The sequence below is a fragment of the Monodelphis domestica genome, chromosome 1 (assembly GCF_027887165.1).
Source record: "Monodelphis domestica isolate mMonDom1 chromosome 1, mMonDom1.pri, whole genome shotgun sequence".
In the NCBI taxonomy this organism is placed as follows: Eukaryota; Metazoa; Chordata; class Mammalia; order Didelphimorphia; family Didelphidae; genus Monodelphis; species Monodelphis domestica.
In genome coordinates, this window is record NC_077227.1 from 147,782,878 (window position 1) to 147,802,200 (window position 19,323).

A 19,323-nucleotide genomic window follows, 5' to 3' on the forward strand; every position below is an offset into this window, starting at 1 on the left:
AACTAGAGAACAGAGCAAAAATAACTGAAACACCTATAAGCTTATCCCATGACTGTTCATCCAGAGATCTTTGCAGTATGCATGACAGTGATAATAATGATGATCACAACAGTAAAAATAATGGTAGATATTTATGTCGTATGATTTACAAAACAACTGACATGTTATTTCATTTAACCCTTACCAAAATGACACAGGTAAGGCAAAGTAGAAATTACAATTCCCATTTTTCATATGAATAAACTGAGGCAGAGAGAGATTAAGTGACTTTCCTAAGTTTATGCAGCTAATCAGTAAATAAATAGAAACTGGAACCCAGGTCTTTTGACACTAAATGATTATTCCTCCATGACGTTGTGACTACTTCCCAAGTACAAAGAACTTGAAACATAGTCAGATCACTTCCTCTCTTCCTCCTTCACAAATATTATAATTCTTTTATCTTTAGTGCCTTAAGTTGTAAGAGTAGCAGCAGTAGTAGCCAGTAGCAAGAGGAGAAGGAGGAGGAGGAGGAGGAGAAAAAGGAGGAAAAGCTGGAGTAGGCAGCAGTAACATTTACATAATGCCTTCTATGTGCCAGGTACTGTACTAAGACCTCTATTAATAGTATCTCATTTGATCCTCACAATAATCCTGCAAGGTAGGGATTATTATTATCTCCATATCATAGTTTAGGAAACTTTGACAAGTAGAGATTAAATGATTTGCCAAAGATCACACACCTAGGAAGTAGCTGAGGTAGGATTTGAATTCAGGTGTTCCTGACTCTAGATCCAGTTCTCTGTGTACTATGGCATCACCTAGCTACTAAATAGTGTATAATATTTCCTCTTCAGGAAAAACCAACAAAATATTAATACTGGAGAATCTGAAATACAAAGATGAGTTAAATACATTAGAAACAATTGATGAATTTTTTTAACCCAATGACATTTTCTACTGTCATATTTAATGCTTCATAGCAATGTCTCGTCTATTTCTACTAGTTTCTGCCCAAGAACTACAAAACAATGCAAAGTTATCTGAAGCAAAATACAATTATCAAAGTGGGCTATCTCCTTTTATTCTGCACAAATTTCTTAAAACACGTTCCAAAGCAAAATGAAAATAGCATTGAGGTTATGTATAAATGATACTGGCAGATAATGTTTCCTTGACTCATACTTGATGAGTCACTTGATCAAGCAAATATACCATATATTTATTTCAAAATGATATTTACTTAAATCTTACTTAAATTTAGGAGAATCTTTGTTCAATATATACCTTTACATCCTTTTCCATTATATGGCATAAAGGTGATATAGTTTTGCACTCAGAAATAATTCTGAGTTTTAAATATCAGATTATTAGATCTTAATATGCATATAATTTCTAGATACTAAACTGCAGAACAAAATAAACTTCTATTCATCCTAATTTTCTAAACCATGAAATATTCCCTAACCTCTTACAAATAACAAGATTACAGAAAGGAAAAATTGTGGTTTAGATATACATTTCATCAAATGATGTTCTTTTATATAGTATAAGTTGGATACCTTATGCCTGGATATTTTTATCTGAATGACATATATATTTAGAAGTAGATCACTTGAAAGAAATCCCTTAATACCAATATTTGTAGAGAAATGGTAGCAACTCTATAGAAGTAGCTATAAAAACGAAATTTTACAAATTAAATGCATGCTGTACTTTGCTGTTGTGTCTCACTCCCTGATGGCAATTCAAGAAACTTTTGGTTGATATCTGATTGGGCTACTGCTATATTATTTAATTTGAGAATAAAAAGTGTTAGCCAGGTAGCCAGATCACATAATGGGTTATTATAATATTCAAATGAGATTATCACAAGTTCAGAGAACTTATGAGGTACTATTTTTTTAAAACTCTTATCTTCTGCTTATCACTTCCAAGACAGAAGAATCATAAAGGGTGAGGCAGTTGGAGTTAAGTGACATGTCCAAAGTTACGCAACAAGGAAGTGGCTGAGACCAGATTGGAACCCAGGTCCTCCTAACTCTAGGCCTGATACTCTATCTACTGAGCCACCCAGCTTCCCTATGGTTCCATCTTACTAGAGAAAAATATTTTTAAAAATGGAATTTTTCATCCTGTGATATGTCAACTTTGTTTATTATCTCACTCCATTGACAATATTGCCATGTTAACTGGTCCTGCTCTTTCTTCTCATTGACCTCTGTCCACAATGACTATCTTTAAATTACCTTTTGGAGCCTATCACCCCTACTGATAAACCAATCCTTGATTTCCTACCACACTAAGCCAAAGACTTCTTTTTTCTTTTCTTTTTTTAATTTAGAAGATTTTTCCATGGCTACATGATTTCCCACCCCTCTTTTTTTGCCCTCTCCCAGAGCCACCCCTCTTTTTTGCCCTCTCCCAGAGCCGACAAGCCATTCCACTGGGTTATACATGCATCATTGTGTAATTTGGGGGGGACTCTCACACTCCTTAGATGGAGAAATGAGGGTTGAAGGAAAGGGTTGATGAAAATGGATTCCTTCACTAATCCCTCCCAAAGTCCCCAAATTACTTGAGGGAGACAAAATGGAGATCTCTCCTTGGTGAAGACTTGCCCCTTGATGACCGTGCCAACTCTCAAGGGTGGTGGGGAAGTCTTGTCTACAAGAAGAGGAATGTGGGACCTCAATATGGATATATGCTGCTTTGGGGTGCTCACAAACCTCCCTTCTGTATCTTCTTGAGAATTGGCAACAAGAGGGAGTCTGCCAATGGGCTTGCTCTCTAGATATAAATAAACGAGATTGAATTCACTATCTGACTGCTTGTTTGATTTTATTGTTGATTAGGGCAAAGGGTCGAGGTTAGAGGGGCTCTGGCTGCGCTAAATCTCTTTCTAAATAAAACTAATTACTGAAGTACAAGGTTTTCTTGTATCCCAGGGAGAGGTAGAATAGGGGAGAGAGCTGTTCACCAATTGAGTCCAAGATCTCAATAGTTCATGGAAATGAACTTTGAAGAAATTGAGTTTCTTGACAGAAACTAGCGATGCTTTAAATAAGAACCTTGCATATTAGGATTTCTGTCTGGCATCTTGAATGGCCCTGAGAAACAGCTCCTCCTTCTATTCCCTTCTGTGTCTCCTCAAGACCTTGCTCCTCAGGAGGATTTCCCCAAAGTCCTTGTTCAGTTCCCAACTGTCATTCTTGCCTCATGCAACTGTCCATTCTCAACATTCCATTCACCCCCAATGGTTCTCCTTCCTACTCTCCATCATCAAAATTGTTCAAAACCTATTTCCATGTTATTCATATTTGTAGTAGAGCAATAATTTAAAGTAAAAATCCCCAATCATATCCCTATTGAACAATGTGATTGATCACATTTTTCTCTTGTATTTCCGTTTCCACAGTTCTTTCTCTGGGTATGGATAGCATTCTTTCTCATAAGTTCCTCTGGATTGTCCTGGATCATTACATTGCTGCTAGTAGAAAAGTCCATTACATTCAATTGTACCACAGTGTATCAGTCTCTGTGTACAATGTTCTCCTGGTTCTGCTCCTTTCACTCTGCATCAATTCCTGGAGGTCATTCCAGTTTGCATGGAATTCCTCCACTTTATTATTACTTTCAGAACAATAGTATTCCATCACCATCAGATACCACAATTTGTTTAACTATTCCCCAATTGAAGGGCATTCCCTCATTTTCTAATTTTTTGCCACCACAAAGAATGCATGTAAAAATAATTTTGTGCAAGTATTTTCCCTTATTATCTCTTTGGGGTACAAACCCAGGAGTGGTGAGGCTGGGTCAAAGGGCAGGCATTCTTTTAAAGCCCTTTGCGCATAGTTTCAAATTGCATTCCAGAATAGTTGGACCAATTCACAACTCCACCAACAGTGTACTAGTGTTCTAATTTTGCCACATCCCCTCCAAAATTTATCACTTTCCTTTGTTGCCATATTGGCCAGTCTGCTAGGTGTAAGGTGGTACCTCAGAGTTGTTTTAATTTGCATTTCTCTAATCAGAAGGGATTTAGAACACTTTTTCAAGTGTTTATTGATAGTTTTGATTTCATCATGTGAAAACTGCCTATTCATGTCCCTTGACCATTTGTCAATTGGGGAATAAGTCTAAAGACTTGCAAGAAATAAGAAATGAATTTTGTTTAAGTAAGAATCATTATAACATTGGCCTAATTGGAAAAAAAAACATTTCAAATGATTTCAATAACCAATTCATAGGTGTTTAGTGATGTTCATTGGAAAAAAATTTATGAGGGAACTACTGTTTAGGACTTAATTATTCCTGTAAAGTAAAGTAAGTTGGTAATGTAGAAGTGATAGAGAGCATGCCATCTTGAGAGTTCATAGCCAAGGGGCAACCCTAAACACAGTCAGATTTTAGGAAAACCAATTAAAAAATATGGGGGAAATATTGATATAACAATACCAATTAACAATGCCAACATATAAAGGGTTAGTGTTGAAAAAGAATGAGAGGTTTTCAAAATGAAATTCTAACAATTCAAAAGCACAAAGTATTTCAAAGAGCAAGAAAAGGGGGAGTTAACTAAAGAAATAAATATGACTGCATAGCTAACTCTCTTGAAAACTCAGTTTATGAAATAAAATATCAAAAATAATTAAATAGGGACATTTAACCACAGACAAAATAAAAGTATAGAATAAACTTGTAAAAATAGTGTCAGGAAGAATAAAACCCTAGATATTCTAAGGCTTGGAAAAATGACCAAGACTAGGAAAGGTAGACTTTAAGCTATGGTTAGAACAAGAAGAATGGAACTAGAAGAACAAGAAAGAAAACATCAATCTATTACTTGGGAGAAGATCGATATTAGGTTAACTTAACTTTTCAATTTCTATTTTATTTCCAATTTCTATATCAAGAAGAAAGACTTCAGTACTTATAAGGAAAGGGGAAGAAAACCCATGATTAAGATGAAATTTTAGTCCCAAATAAGCAAACCAATTGTAATTCCTACCTCTCTTAAATGAGACGAATTATATCCCAAGAATGAAAAGAATATGATCACAGAATCAACAACAGTAATCTTTGGAAGAATGAAAAATATTCTTGATGATTGTAAATGTCAAAATTTTGCCTTGACTTTTGAAAAGAGGGGAAAAGATAGATTCCAGAAAATTCAGACTGGATAATTCAGTGTTAGTCCTCAGAAATATTTTAGGAGAAATTATTGAACATTTAGCTTGCTAATTGCTTGAACACCAGAAATCAATATGGGTTCAATAATAAGAAGTCAGAGTAATCTAACCTTACTCAATTTCTCAATGTTAACTAAATTTGTAGATAAAGGCCATACTATAGATAAAAATAAAATGTATTTTGATTTTAACAAGGTATTTGACAACAACCTTCACAATACTTTCATAGATAAAAGTATCAAGAGCCATGATATCTGAAGCTGAGAAATTTTTGGAAGAAGAAAAGATTTCAATTAGAGGCATTAGACATGCAGAAACAAAATTGATGCCGGAGGCATTTTTTTAATCAAATAATTCTCTGGGTTTCTGCCTGGGCCTGGTCTCTATAGTATTCAAATAAATGGACAAGTGATGTCAGCATGGCCATTCTTTTAGGAACACACACAAACATGAGATTTATCCTCTATCCCAACTCCTACCCTGAGTGTCTCTTAAACGGATGAATGTTGCAGGGAGTCACAGCAAGCTTAAATAAAGAAGGGAATGAATGACCTACAAAGGCCACCATAATTATAGCGACACACTTGCACTAAAGAGTGCTTCCAACTGTCTCTTATACTCAAACTCTGTTGCTATTGAATAAAATGTCTAGCATTATTCTGTAGCAACAGAATATACACACTAGCTTTGTCATCAATCTCCTATTTAAGGAATTTGAACAATCCCTGTAGGAATAGGGACTCATAGGTGCTATTTCCTGGAATCACTCTCTGTATATTGCTTTATTCCTTGCTGATGCTGCATTGGGGTTCATTGTTTTTTGTCCATCTACTGTTGAGAAGTGTTGGATAGATGACAGAATAATCAAGTGAATTTTGTAATTGTTCGATGAATAAATGTCTAAAACTGGGAAGCATAATGAATACACTGGATGATAGAATCACTTTTAAAATATTGAGACAAACAATGGAAAACATGAAAATAAACAGGTCAAATACAAAAACAAGTCTAGTACTTGATCTTAATAAATCAGATACTAAAATATATGACCTTTCTACTTCTTAATGACCTCTTTAGAGCATATGTTTAGTAGTAGAATTTCTGGGTCAAACTGTATGGATATTTTAGTTAATTTCTTCAAATAATTACAAATCTCTTTCCAGAATATTTATACCAATTCACAGCTCCACCAACAATGCATTAATATACTTTTCTTTTCTCTACCCTTTCAGCAATGACTATTTACATATTTTGTCATCTTTGCTAATTTGATATTAATAAGGTAATACCTCAGAGTTATTTCAATTCGTAAGGTAACAAACTATTACATCATCTTATAGTCATATCCTTCTCTCATTGGTATTAGTATTTTGGGAACAAGTCCAGGGAAGAAGCAATCTGGTCCCTTGAATCCTCAAGAAGAGAAATCCTTTCTAAGACCCTTGGCTTGTCTGTGTGTGGCTAGAATAATCTAAGCTTTGACTGATCAACTTATTAAGGTCTGCTGATGAGAACTGACTTCCACTTACCACTTAGATTGATATCTAAGAGTCTCTTCTAAGGTATTACCAGTTACTAGTCAGAGCAGGAAAAAACCAGTATTGTGTAATTCTAGGATTTGGTTTTATAAATCCTCTCTCCATCTTGAATCCTCAATCTTTCTCTTTTGATTTTTTTTTGCTTGACATAAACATATTCAAGTCATCCTATCCTAAAAAACAATGTTTCTTGATTCCTTAGCATTAAGCTCATAACATTTTTGCAGGTTTCTTATTTCACCTTTATATTTTATACTGTAATACAATTATTTGTTGTATGTCTTTAAGTCTATATGGGAGATGGACATGTTCTTTGTTTTGCCATCAGAGCACATAGTAGGAACTCACAATGTTTATTGTACAAACAAATTCATTTTAGACCTTAGCTACAGGTTGGAAGTGGAAATGTTTATTTTTGTTGGTTGAGCAGTAATTTCCTGGAAACCCAGAAACTCTTAGTCCTTTATATAAACACCCTGACCTCTTTAAGAATGAACAATAAATGAAAATTAGGACTAAAAAAATAGATAAATCCTCAGTCCAATTCACAAGAGCCATAATTCTTTTAAATTAAAGTTAGGATTTACAAAAAGGACAAATTAGGGGATAACATTCACTTAAGGAAAATGCTCACACCTAGTTTTCTTTAAAGAGCTAAAAAATAGAATAAGATTAAAGAAACTTTAGATGAATCAAAATAAAACTATTCACTAATTTATCAGAAATATTTTTATTGTATACATTGAGATCTATCTACTTATCAGTTTGAAATTCCAAACAACAATTAATGGTTAGCAGTAACTAACTGATAGTCAGAGCCATTGCTTTGTTGGTCTCTGATTCCATATATGAATCCAATAAAAAAAGGAGGTGAAATAACAAGGGTTAACTGTGATGCATCCAAACACATTTTCAATTGAATGGTTGAGTTAAAAGAAAATTTTAAAACCTGTCTTTTACATCAGTCACCCCAGGCTTCTACTCCATAATCAAGTCACTTCCTTTCTTCCATTTTAAAATAAACAAGCTAAGAATTCCCCAGAACACTCTCCCTTCAGATACAATGTAGGCTATTTAGGAGGTCATTCAAGGATTCAATCAGAAAAGACCCCATGGCAATGATTCCCCACCTCAAGAGCTTAGCAAAAGTTTGTAGAGCCTCCATAGGAGGGAAGTGGGATACAGGAGCAAGTTTTTAACTATTAAATTCCTGGGGTTAACCACAGTTTTATCAGCTCTCATTTTCCTCATTACTACCTCCTTTCTCAAGGCTCTTTAAAGGCCCCCAACAAGTTCTTCTTGGCTTAATGATTTAACCGAAGCATTGCTGTTAAACCGAGGAGCTATTTCATGCAGCCAAAGGATTAATTAATTAGAGTACTGAATGATGCTCAATTTTAAGAAATTAAAATTAGATTGACAGAAATATAAGTTGCTTTTTATCCCATATTTTTTTTCCTAAATGGGTTTAAGGATCATTGTGTCATACAAAACTACAGTCTTCCTATGTGCCATTTTAATTAAGTAAATCAAAATGAAAACAATAACCATTTATATGAATATTTAGAATTTATATTAATATTTGGAATGAGCCTTCCTCAGAAGAAACTTGGTGAGGTAGCATGGAAGAGTATTGGATTTGGAGTCAGGAAGACGGGTTCAAATCCTACCTTAGACATTTACTAACTGTATGACCCTGGGCAAATCAGGTAAATACTCTTTGCCTTGTTTTTTTCTTTTCTTTAAAAAAAATGAGTATTTTGGACTTGGACTCTAAAGTCCCTTCCAACTCTAAATCTAGTATCCTAGGTAGGTGGAATAAATTTTATTGTGTCTATTTTACAGTTGAAGAAATGGGACTCTGAGAAGGGTAAATGACATCCAATATCACATAGTCAGTAAATGTCTAAAGCAAAATTTAAAGCAGGTCACTCAATTCCAAGAATGGCACTTTCCCCATTCCATTTCAGCTCAATCATTTTCCTTTCCTGTCATTTACTTCTAAATTCTGATATGTTATTATACTCTAACCCTCAAAAAAAAGAAAAAAAAAACATTACAAACCAAACAACACACCAGGTATAGAAATCTGAGATAATTTTTAGTCCTAAAAGTCATGGCTAAACAAAATATCCACACATAAACACCATGATGCCTTATGCTGCAATCATTTTTCACAAAGTTAATGATATCTGTTCTAAAATAATTCAGCAGGCTGAATGTTATCTGTTGCTGCTCATGAGTAATTCCTACCAACTTCTGTGGAAGTTGTGTGGGTGTTTGACAGAAAAATTTGGCCCAGAGTGTTTTTCCAACTTAGAATTAAACTAAAACGTTGAGGTCATCCATAGAACCACTTTCTTAAATTATTGTTATATCTTCTCTGCCTGAAAAAAGATAATCTAACACCAATCCATTTCAACCTTTACTTAGTCATCTATCCAATAATGTAAGAATTAATAAAAGGCTAAACCTAGCTATTCCCTCAGGTCCAGTGAACATTTTTGGTTTTTTTGAATGTCAGCAGGGTCCATATCTAAAGTTAAGTTGATGACTATAATGATGTTAACACTTTCTACCAAATACTTATCAAATACTCTTCCTTAAATTAACTGAAATTACAAATATTGGCCATCATTTGAGTAGCATAGATATGTGTTGAATATCAGTCTCTCAGGATAAAATCTTCCCCATGAATCTTTTCTAATAATATTTTTTTTCTTTCAAAAGTGACATCATACTGATGTAGTTTAATTACTTACTTCTTGTTACAAACACTGACTGTCCCAATCTCTGATTCATCTCTCTACATTTCATATTTTTTTTTTAAATGGAACCAAAACTCACAGATGCCATCAAGTGGCAAGCATATTAGGGGGAGGCAGGTTTACTCACCTTCCAGCAGGTCTCTTGCCAGACCTGGTTCTGCCCCTGTGGACCGAACAAAGTCTGACAGGACTGCGTCCATATCAAGAGTCATGTGATCATGTAGAAGTGCTGCCCAACACTCAGCAGAGGTGGGGTTCAAGAGCAGACTAGAAGCCATCCATCTGTAGGGAAGAAGAAAGAAGGAATCTTACCTATGATGGCACAATAGAGTACTAAACACACACACACAAACTACTGAGTCATTAACCATTTCTCTTGGGCACCATTTTTATGTAACTGATTTGGGTGGCATCCACCTTGTTCCACACTCTTTTGAGTTTTTTTTTTAATAGCACTTAATACTAAGGCATGATTATTGTTGTGAATATTGGATAGTTTACTTCCCCTATTCAGCAGTGGCTTGGCAAGGGTAATTGCCAAAAAATGACCTGACTATACCTAACAATTGCAAGCAGATGTTCACAGAACAACCAAATATTGAAAAACAAAAACAGCATTTTATAACCACAGGGGATTCTATAAATCATCCATTTATGCAAGAGAATTAGAAAGAAGTGGTATGCTCTTCTGTTTTTCCATGCTGGAGCCATCTGCCACTGAAATACACATAATACAAGCCTATGTTTTGTACCATGTGGTTCAATTACATTTGAAGACAGATATAGGTAGTTCCCAATACATGGATTTTGTTCCAAAAATGAATTGATAAATCATTTGCTAGGAACTCTGAAGGCATTTTTCAAAAATAATGTTATATGAGATTAGTTTTTTAATTCAGTCAGTAAAAGCTCATTAACCCATGATGTTTTTGAATTTCAGTTCTATACAAATGATAACAAGATTTTTATGGCATGATGCACTCTAATTTTCAGCTTTAGACATGAAGAACTCATCTTTCTGCACAATCCCACCCCCCTAGGATTTGAGCCTTCCAATTTCCATTAGTTCCTGTCTAGTGAGGGCAGAGAAGATAGAAGAGGCAGAGAGGAGAAAGAGTACCTGGTGGTAGTCAAGTTATAAGGAAATAGATATGTAATAGTGTTCTCACTGGATTCTATCACTAGAAGGTATTCTATTGGTATTCCATATGCTCAGCACAGTGCTTTGAACATAGTAAGTGCTTCCTCATTCATGTAGTCATTCATTCACACATTCATTCATTCATTCATTCAATATAAAACATGAGTCTCCAACTAATACTTTCAAAGTCCCAAGGACTCCCTTGCTTGTTTCTCTTTTCTTGCTATCACCTACTGCTTCTAATCATGGTTTCCCTTATTCCATGGCTCATCCTGAAGAAGATAAAAGAAAAGAACCTGTGATTTCTTTGGCACAGTAAACTGCCTCTACCTTTACAGGTTGGCATCTTCTCTACAACTTAGAGGCCTGATATGCTCCATAAGTATTGAGTTGTATACATCAAAGGAAAAATTTATACCCATGTCTTTTCAGTTTTTTGGTCAATTCTCTCTCCTTTATGCCATTCCTTCCTTTACTATAGAAAAGAACAGGTTAAAATACAGTTCTTTTAAGGTTTCCCATGGGTTCCTGTTAACAGCCAATGGTTAAAATAGGGGGGAAATGTTATCCTTCTATGACCCAGATCTCCCTGACTCCCTTCTCTCTTTCCTTATTTCATTTGTAGGGGGAAACACAAGGTCTCCTACAAGTAATCATGGTGGATCTTTATAAATAAGAGATAGTTACAAGATTTATTTCAAGAATTAAGGAATCAGACTTCCTAAAATAATTTAAAGATCACTTAATCCCAGCCTAGTTTTATACAGAAGGAAACCAAATCCCACAAAAGTGAACGTGATTTGTCTAAGATCATACAAGTAGGAAGGAACAGATTAAGGATTCGAACACAAATACTATGGCACGGAGGTTTACAAAATTTTTAGATGACAAAAAGAACCTTACACTCAGAAAGGTGGGAACTACTTAACTAGGTCATGGTTGGTAAACCAAGAACCTAAAATGTATTGCCCATAAGTCATCAGCAGTTTGGTTTTTAAAGAAACTTCCAGGTAGACAAAATTAACAATAGGTTGAGATCCTTAAAGTTTAGGAATATGATTGTCCCCAAGGAACTATCTCATTCCCAGCCTCTCTAATTAACCTTGAATAAGTTAGGTTTATTAAATAGAATGCTATGATCATCGAAGGGCAAGGTGATAAACAGTGCTTCTGTAAACTGTCTGTATTATGCAGTTGCATACAAAAGCAGCACACATATCAGTATGTGACAATGATTCATGGCCTGATAACTACTGTTATGGTGACCAAAAGAAACTCAGTTTCGGTTGATATGTTCTTGCTTTTTAAAGAAAAATACAGCTAATGGAAACTGTTATGTAGGATAAGATGCTATTAAACCCAAATCACGCAAAGCATTTAAGTCTGAAAAATACTTGAATAGTGCATATTCCTTCCTTTGCATCATATATAAACAAGACTGTTGGTAAAGAAAATAGATTCTTTCCTTTGCTATACATGTATTCTCCTGTCACAAGAACAAAATGACTTTAAGCAACTTATGTACTACATGTAGCCCAGACCAAGAACCATGAAGCTGGGGATCTTAGTGAAAAATACTGGAGAACTTATTTTCACAGTGGTCTAGGATTGAAGGGGGAAGTCATTCTCAAAATTTCATGAGTTAAGCATGTAATTTAGTCACAGAAATAATTTTCTAGAATCTTTCAGGCAAAGCTTTTTTTTCTGAACATTGTAGATAGTCAAGATGTAAAGTAAATCCCCAAAGGCAAGACAGTAAAGGACTAATTTGTAACAAACAAATCACGGCCTAATTATGCAAGTAACTGCTGACTTTAAAAGTAGCCTCCTTGGCAGGCCTGCCACCTAATCTAATGATGCTGCCATTGTGCAGCACATTTCTGGATTTCCTCTTTGGGGATTGTCTCTGAAACCTGTGGCACATTTTTCTTTTTTGGCTGTCATCAATATTAGTAAATGCTCAATAGTAGTAAACTTTTTGATCATCCTGGAAAGAGGGCTCAGCTTTGGGAAAAGATGAGAGACTGTTTATTGATTAAGGTAGATGAATAAATGGGGTGAAACTACTGGGGAGCAACTGATAGCTTAAAATCACCAGACTGATTTTCTCATGTGGGTCAAACTGGTGCTTAAATCAGTCTCTGAAGAAATTTTAAAAGTTTCAAAATATAGATGTAGCATAGGAAAACTTTTAGCTTTACAAGGTAAAATTTTATAAGAAAATATTCCTATGGATGTACAAGCTTTTTTAAAAAAAGTGTTTTGTTACTTTAATAATCTCATTCTGCATCCGATTCTAAAAGGATATGTTTTTCTTATAAATTCAGTTCAATTCAACAATATAGGAGGTACTAGGAATACAAAGATGACAAATATCATAGATCATCACAATAGATACTTAAAAATTATTTTCTCTGATAAATAATTAAGTCTTTCTTCTCAATCATGTCATGTATCATAAGCAGCTGACAGGAAAGAAATTCAAAGATAATAAGACTAAAAATAATTTTATATGAGTATTATGGCAATGCAAATAGAAGATGCAGCCTTTGAGTCAGAAACACTTGGGTTCATGTCCTACCTCACACACACAATGGCTATGTGATAATTTAAAAATCACTGGACAGCTGTCAAATGCTTCAGGCAACTCTAAGTCTAAAGTTAGAGAGTAGTTGTCATTCAATATCACTGACAGAAGTTTCCATACCAGAATCAAAAGCAAAAAAACAAAAAACAAAAAAAAAAACCCCACTGAAATCCTACTCTGACCTTAAAGAGATGATCACAAAAGGTTTTGTTATCATGCCCTTTGCTAATAAAAATTTGTAGAAGAGGAGGTGAAGGGAGGGAAGAGGCTGTAGAATGGCTGTTCCTTAAAATATTTCCATCTTGGTGACTTAATGCTCTCTGAACTTATCTAGATAACTAGATATATCTACTCATATCCATTACTAAGAGTTTTTGATAACTGAAAACTTTTGTTAATTTAATTCAACAAGTGTTTCCATTTTAATCCACAGTGCATAGAATCTCTTTAGTAAGAAATCTCATCTAAGACCTGAACATGAATCACCATTTTTATATCCTGAAACATGCTGTCTTCAAATCTCTGCTTGAAGAGCTCAGGGGACTAGGAGTTCACTATCACATGGGCAGCCCATTCTCATATTAGAGAGCTCTACATTTTAGAAGGTTTTGCCTTGTACTGAGCTGAAATTTTCCTCTCTGTGCCACAATTCTTTTTTTGGCCCAGACCATTAAAAAATAAGTGGCTAACATTTAGAAATGGAACCAGGATTACTTAACTAGCAGATGAAAAACAATTGTGTGAATATGGTTTAATCTAGATTGTGAAAAAGTGCAACATTTGTAAAAATCTTATGTGCAAAGAATTGTTCTAAGTATTAAGGTCACAAGAAAAAAGTTAAATTGCTTTCAAATACCTCAAATGCTAATGGAAGAGATAACGTAAATGGAAGGTTTCAGTTGCAAGTAAGAGAGAAATATGCCATAGTTCTTAAGGTACAGTTGCAAAAATGATGGTAGTGTCTTTTCTTTAATATAATTTCCATTGATTGTATCTTTACCTTCTCACAAATGTTTGGAAACTTTCAGATTCCATTTTGTTTTTGTTGATTATGAAAATATGAGATAGAGCAGAGGAAAATGTTGATTTATATCATCTTTACCAACATGTCTCTGTTATATCAAAATCATTTAAAAGTATATCAAAATTTCAGAAAACATAAATAACATCTTTGATTATAAATATCAACTGAGGCATAAAACAAGAAGTCTGCTCACAAAAGTTGTTTCCTATTGAGATGAAAGAGAACTAGCACAAAATCCAAATTGAAGCAGGATATTCTTGATAATCCCATTTGGAGATTACATTAGAAATGCTGTCTTACATTCAGGGACACTACAGAAACCTGAGGAAGATTCAGCTAGGTGACAGAATAGATAGAATACTACATTTGGAGTCAGAAAGTAAGTAAAAATATTGCTTTAGACACACTTGGTGTGTGGTGCAGTGAATGAATCTTAACACTGTATGCCTCAATTTCTTTAAATGCAAAATGATCAGACTTGATGGTTTCCAAAATCCCTTCCAATTCTAAAGCTATGATTATATGAAGATATTTGCAAAACTTCAAAGTATTTGTCCTGATCATCCATACAGGAAAGATCAAGCAGATGGAAAGTGCCTATTTCCCATATTATGACATGAATTAGATAGGTAGCTTAAAGTCTGTCAATCAGCATGTTTATCTAGGATAGACAATACAAATGGTCAATAATTTGTGCTTGATTTGAACCATAGGAGAAGCAGGATAGGTTGTCACTGGAAAATTACAGAGTTCCTCCAAAGATCCCAAGTTTCCATGGAAACAAATATCCATCTTTTTCTTACAAACCTTCTACCTCTGGCAGAAAGACATGGGATACAACCATCTCCAAATAATTCAAAATGACTATCATAAAGAAGATAGTTGAGAGGTACATGGTAGATATGTGCAGTATAGAGAATATAACTAATGAGGAATTCAGAAAAAGAACAAGAGTAAAAAATGAAAAGATGTCATTAAAGGAAATGTATGACAGATGTTGTTTTTCCTTTGTTTCAAAGGACCAATGACATTACTGGGTGACTTAACTTCTGTATGAATTGAATTTAAGTGAGGGAGAGTGGCATAAAGATGATGGCCTTACTCTCTCTTCCAGAGTTATTTAAACCCAGTGGCAAAACAGAAGTCAGGATGCCTGGTGATGGTTCAGGATGCAGGGGATGACCATGGCACCTTCAGTGTCTGATCAGTCTCTAAGTGCTCCACAGTGCCTACTTTAGCTGCTTTCATGGCCTTTGGAATAAACTGTTCCCACCCACCTATTCTGCCAGGTGGAGTCTTCATGTGCTTGGAGTAGATGTTTCCCCAATTTGCTGATGGGTTTAAGGCTTCTTGGGTTACCCTCAACCTAGTTTAACTCATCTGCCAAAATGATTTCACTGGGATGTGGCTGCTGTCCATGCTAAGCTTCTTGAAACCACTGTTGAGAGCACAATGAGAGGTAGACATGAAAGGTGGATAAGGAAGCCCTGAAAAAGGCTCAGCAAGCTCTCATGCCACAGGGGTTCTTAATATCCCATCACTCTTATATCATAGGAGGTCTTATGGATACACCTTGATATTATAGGTCATGTAGTAAGGATGTGCTAAGGACAAGAGATGACAGGTGAATAGCCATAGTGCTCCACTGGTATTGTGTCACCATCAGGAGAAATCAAGGAATGCCTCCAGCATTTTGCGTAGATCCTGCTCACTTCTTCCTGAACTTCCATGGCAGTCTTGTAAGAAGACATGAACAAGAATCACACAGGATTACAAGAATGGGTGAAGGTCAATAGATTTGGCTTAAGGAAATAAATGAATTAATAATGTCACAGATCCTTCTGAGTATTTTTGTAAGACATCATTAACTTTTTTGACAACAGTATCACAATATTGACTCAATTTGAGCCTGCAATTCCTTAAAACTTCTAGACATTGTTCATGTTGTTAGCTGTCTAGCCATACCCCCATCCTATAATTGTGTACTTAATTTTTATCCCAAGTGGAGGAATTTGTCCTTAGTAAGTATTAAATGTTCCAGGACAAAAATCTCTGTGGGAAGCAGTTTCTGAGCAGATCTTCCCAAAGGATGTATATTTCCAATTTACATTGTATTTGCTTTTTTGGTTGATCTTTCACACATAATTGCTGTTCAATATAACTTCTAAACAACCAAGAACCTTTCTTCTTCTAAGTGATAACAAGAATAACAATAATAACTAGCATTTATCTGGTGCTTTACCAAGCATTTTCCACACAACAGTCCTGTGAAAGATAAGAAGCCAAAGTATTCTCATCTCTGTATTAGGGCTGAGTAAACCCAATGCTCTGAAAGTTTTAAGTGACCCAAGTATTCAAAGTCACATAACCAGTATATGGTAGATCCCTGATGGTGGTGGTGATAACAAAATAGATAAGGCAAGTAGCACCAATTCTATTCCTTACACTTACCTTATAATTCCTCATGTCCTAAAGCCCTTTGAGGCCTTTAGATTTAGAAAGCACTTTAGAACAACCCAGTGAATAAACACAGAATGGGAAATCTCAGCATTGGAAGGAAACTCAAAGGTCCTATAGTCCAACAGAAACTGAGCAAGAATCTCCTTCCTAAGAAGATTGGGTCCCAATTTCAATTCCATACAGAGTTCTGCTAAACTTCTTGAAGTCAGTTTTTTGACACTCATCTTTCAACCAAACTTTTGGCATAGCGTAAATCAGATTATTTCTCCATGACCTAATAATATATAATGGATATTGCTAATAATAGCAAAAATCCAATAAATAAGAAAAAGTTTAAAACCAGGCAAATGCTTGACAAACAATGTGATACAGTAGAAATAACAGAATCTGGATTTGCAAGACAAGATTTAGATATTAACTCTAACACTCATTCCCATTGTGGTCTTGAGCAAATCATTTAATTTCTCTGGACCCTTGTTTCCTCATCTGTAAAGTGAAGGGGTTATATTCAATGCTATCTAAGTTTCTTCCCATCTCTAAATCTTAAGATTTCCCAAGTATGTGTATAGCCTTCCTTTCTCCTTTCAGAATGTGACAGAATCAGGTTTTCTGTAATGCTGGATTTCTACATCAAAAACTTCATTGTGATCATGGTTCTCTACTCAAAATCATGCAGACAGTTTATTGACTATAAGTTATCCATAATGTTGTACATTTACTAAGTTATTATCTCTTGGTACTCTTTTCTATGTACTCTATCTTGTAACCACATGGAATTATTCATAGTCTCCCATACATATCCTGTGTTTTCCTGACACTCTAATTCTTCTATTACTCTTCGTTCTGCCTTGAATGTCCCTCCTTCACTTTTTACTTGTTGAATTTATACTTTTAAAAACAACTCAAATGTAACTTCTAGAGAACTTTCCCTGATCTATCCAGTTAGTAAAGATTTTGTATAGTACTTTGTTATGCATTATAATTATTTGCATATATATCCTATCTCTTTATTAGACTCTAAGTGATAGCTAGGTGGCACATAGAAAGAGTGCCAGAGCTGGAATCAGCAAGACTTATATTTCTGAGTTCAAATCCAACCTCAGATACTTATTGGCTGTGTGGATGGGCAAGTCACTTAACCCTGCTTGCCTCTGGCTTTTTTTCCCCATCAATATGATGAACTGGAGAAGGAAATAGCAAACCACTCCAACATCTTGGCCATGAAAATCCAAAAGGGGTCATGAAGAACCAGATATGACTGAAATGACTGAATGACAAGTTTCATGAAGGCAGGGACTGTTTTACTTAATCTTTGTATCTTACCTGGCATCCAGCACAAATGCTTGGAATTGCAACAAGTACTTAATTAACATTTTCAAGAAACATTTGCAGTCAAACAATACCTTATCCATAACCTACCAATGTAATGTAATTTAAAGGCAAAAGTTCCTGGTTAAATTGATTCTATTCTTCTTAATAACATTCAAATTTCTAAAGTCAAAGTAAATACTTAAAAACCAAAGGTGATGTCAAAGGTATCATTTATCAGTTCTGTTTATAGATGTGGTTCTCTGAAATATAGTTTAGGTTTAGCTTCATAAGTTTTCTGATTTACTGACCTCAGTTCAGTGTCCTATATCACAATCTTGGAGATCTGATAAGAAGTTTATACTCTGAAGAGTATTAAAATAAAACTTTATTCTTAATCTATTTGTTTGAATTCAGATTTTCATGCTTTTCATTTTTCTTTTCATTGTAAAAAAGGCTAAATGGCTTCCAATAATAATAGCTAAAATTTATTAACACCTACTATATGCCAGGAATCTAGTCAAGAGCTTTAAAATTATTATCTCATTTGATCTTCACAAAACTCTGGGTTGGTGCTGTTATTATTTGTGGGTGAGGAGACTAAGGAATGTAGAATATAAATGACATGTCCAGAGTCACATAGCTAGTAAGTGTCTGAATCTGGATTTGAATCCAGATCTCTCTGACTCCAGGTTCCATGCTCTTCCCTGCCACCCCTAAATATTGCTGAGTTCAAAGAAAGACAGACACATACTTGTTATTCCTTCTTATATCAACATTCCTATGCTAGTGAAATCCTCTTTTCCCTTGAAGGTTTAACTCAATTGTCACCTCCTTCATGAAACCTTTAACGATATCCACTGATGAAAATGAACTCTCTCTTCAACTAAGTAGCCCATTAGTTAGAGCACAGAGCCTGGAGTCAAGAAAATATGGATTTAAATCAGTCTTCAGATATTTAACTAATTTAATTAATGTGACTCTGGGCAAGTCATTTTAACTTCTGCTTCCTTCAGATCCTTTAATTATAAAATGGAGATGATAATAATAGCATCTGTCTCACAGGATTGTTGTGAGGATCAAATAAGTGAATATTGATAAAATGCTTAGCATAATGCCTGACACATAGGAGGCAGGCACTTCATAAATCCTTCCTTCCATCTTTCCTACCTTAATTTTCTCCCAACACTTTTGTAAACCTTTATTGTATTTCTTCTCATCTATCATATTGCCATTGATACACACAGTTTATTTCCTCATCAAAATGACTCCTTGAGGGTCAGGACTAAGCGAACTGAAATTTGAAACTGATTCCTGCCCAGT

At 34.9% G+C, this 19,323-nt stretch overlaps 1 protein-coding gene across 8 annotated transcripts in view; it reads right to left on the reverse strand.

Moving 5' to 3' along the window:
- OTUD7A (OTU deubiquitinase 7A) overlaps positions 1–19,323 on the reverse strand; it is a 431,998-nt gene that overhangs the window by 162,438 nt on the left and 250,237 nt on the right. For all 8 annotated transcript variants that reach the window (XM_007479500.3, XM_007479503.3, XM_056807877.1 and 5 more), the window contains one exon: positions 9,608–9,762. In XM_007479500.3, coding sequence (XP_007479562.1) covers positions 9,608–9,758 — 151 coding nt within the window. In that variant the 5' untranslated portion in view covers positions 9,759–9,762. The remainder of the gene's footprint in view (positions 1–9,607; positions 9,763–19,323) is intronic.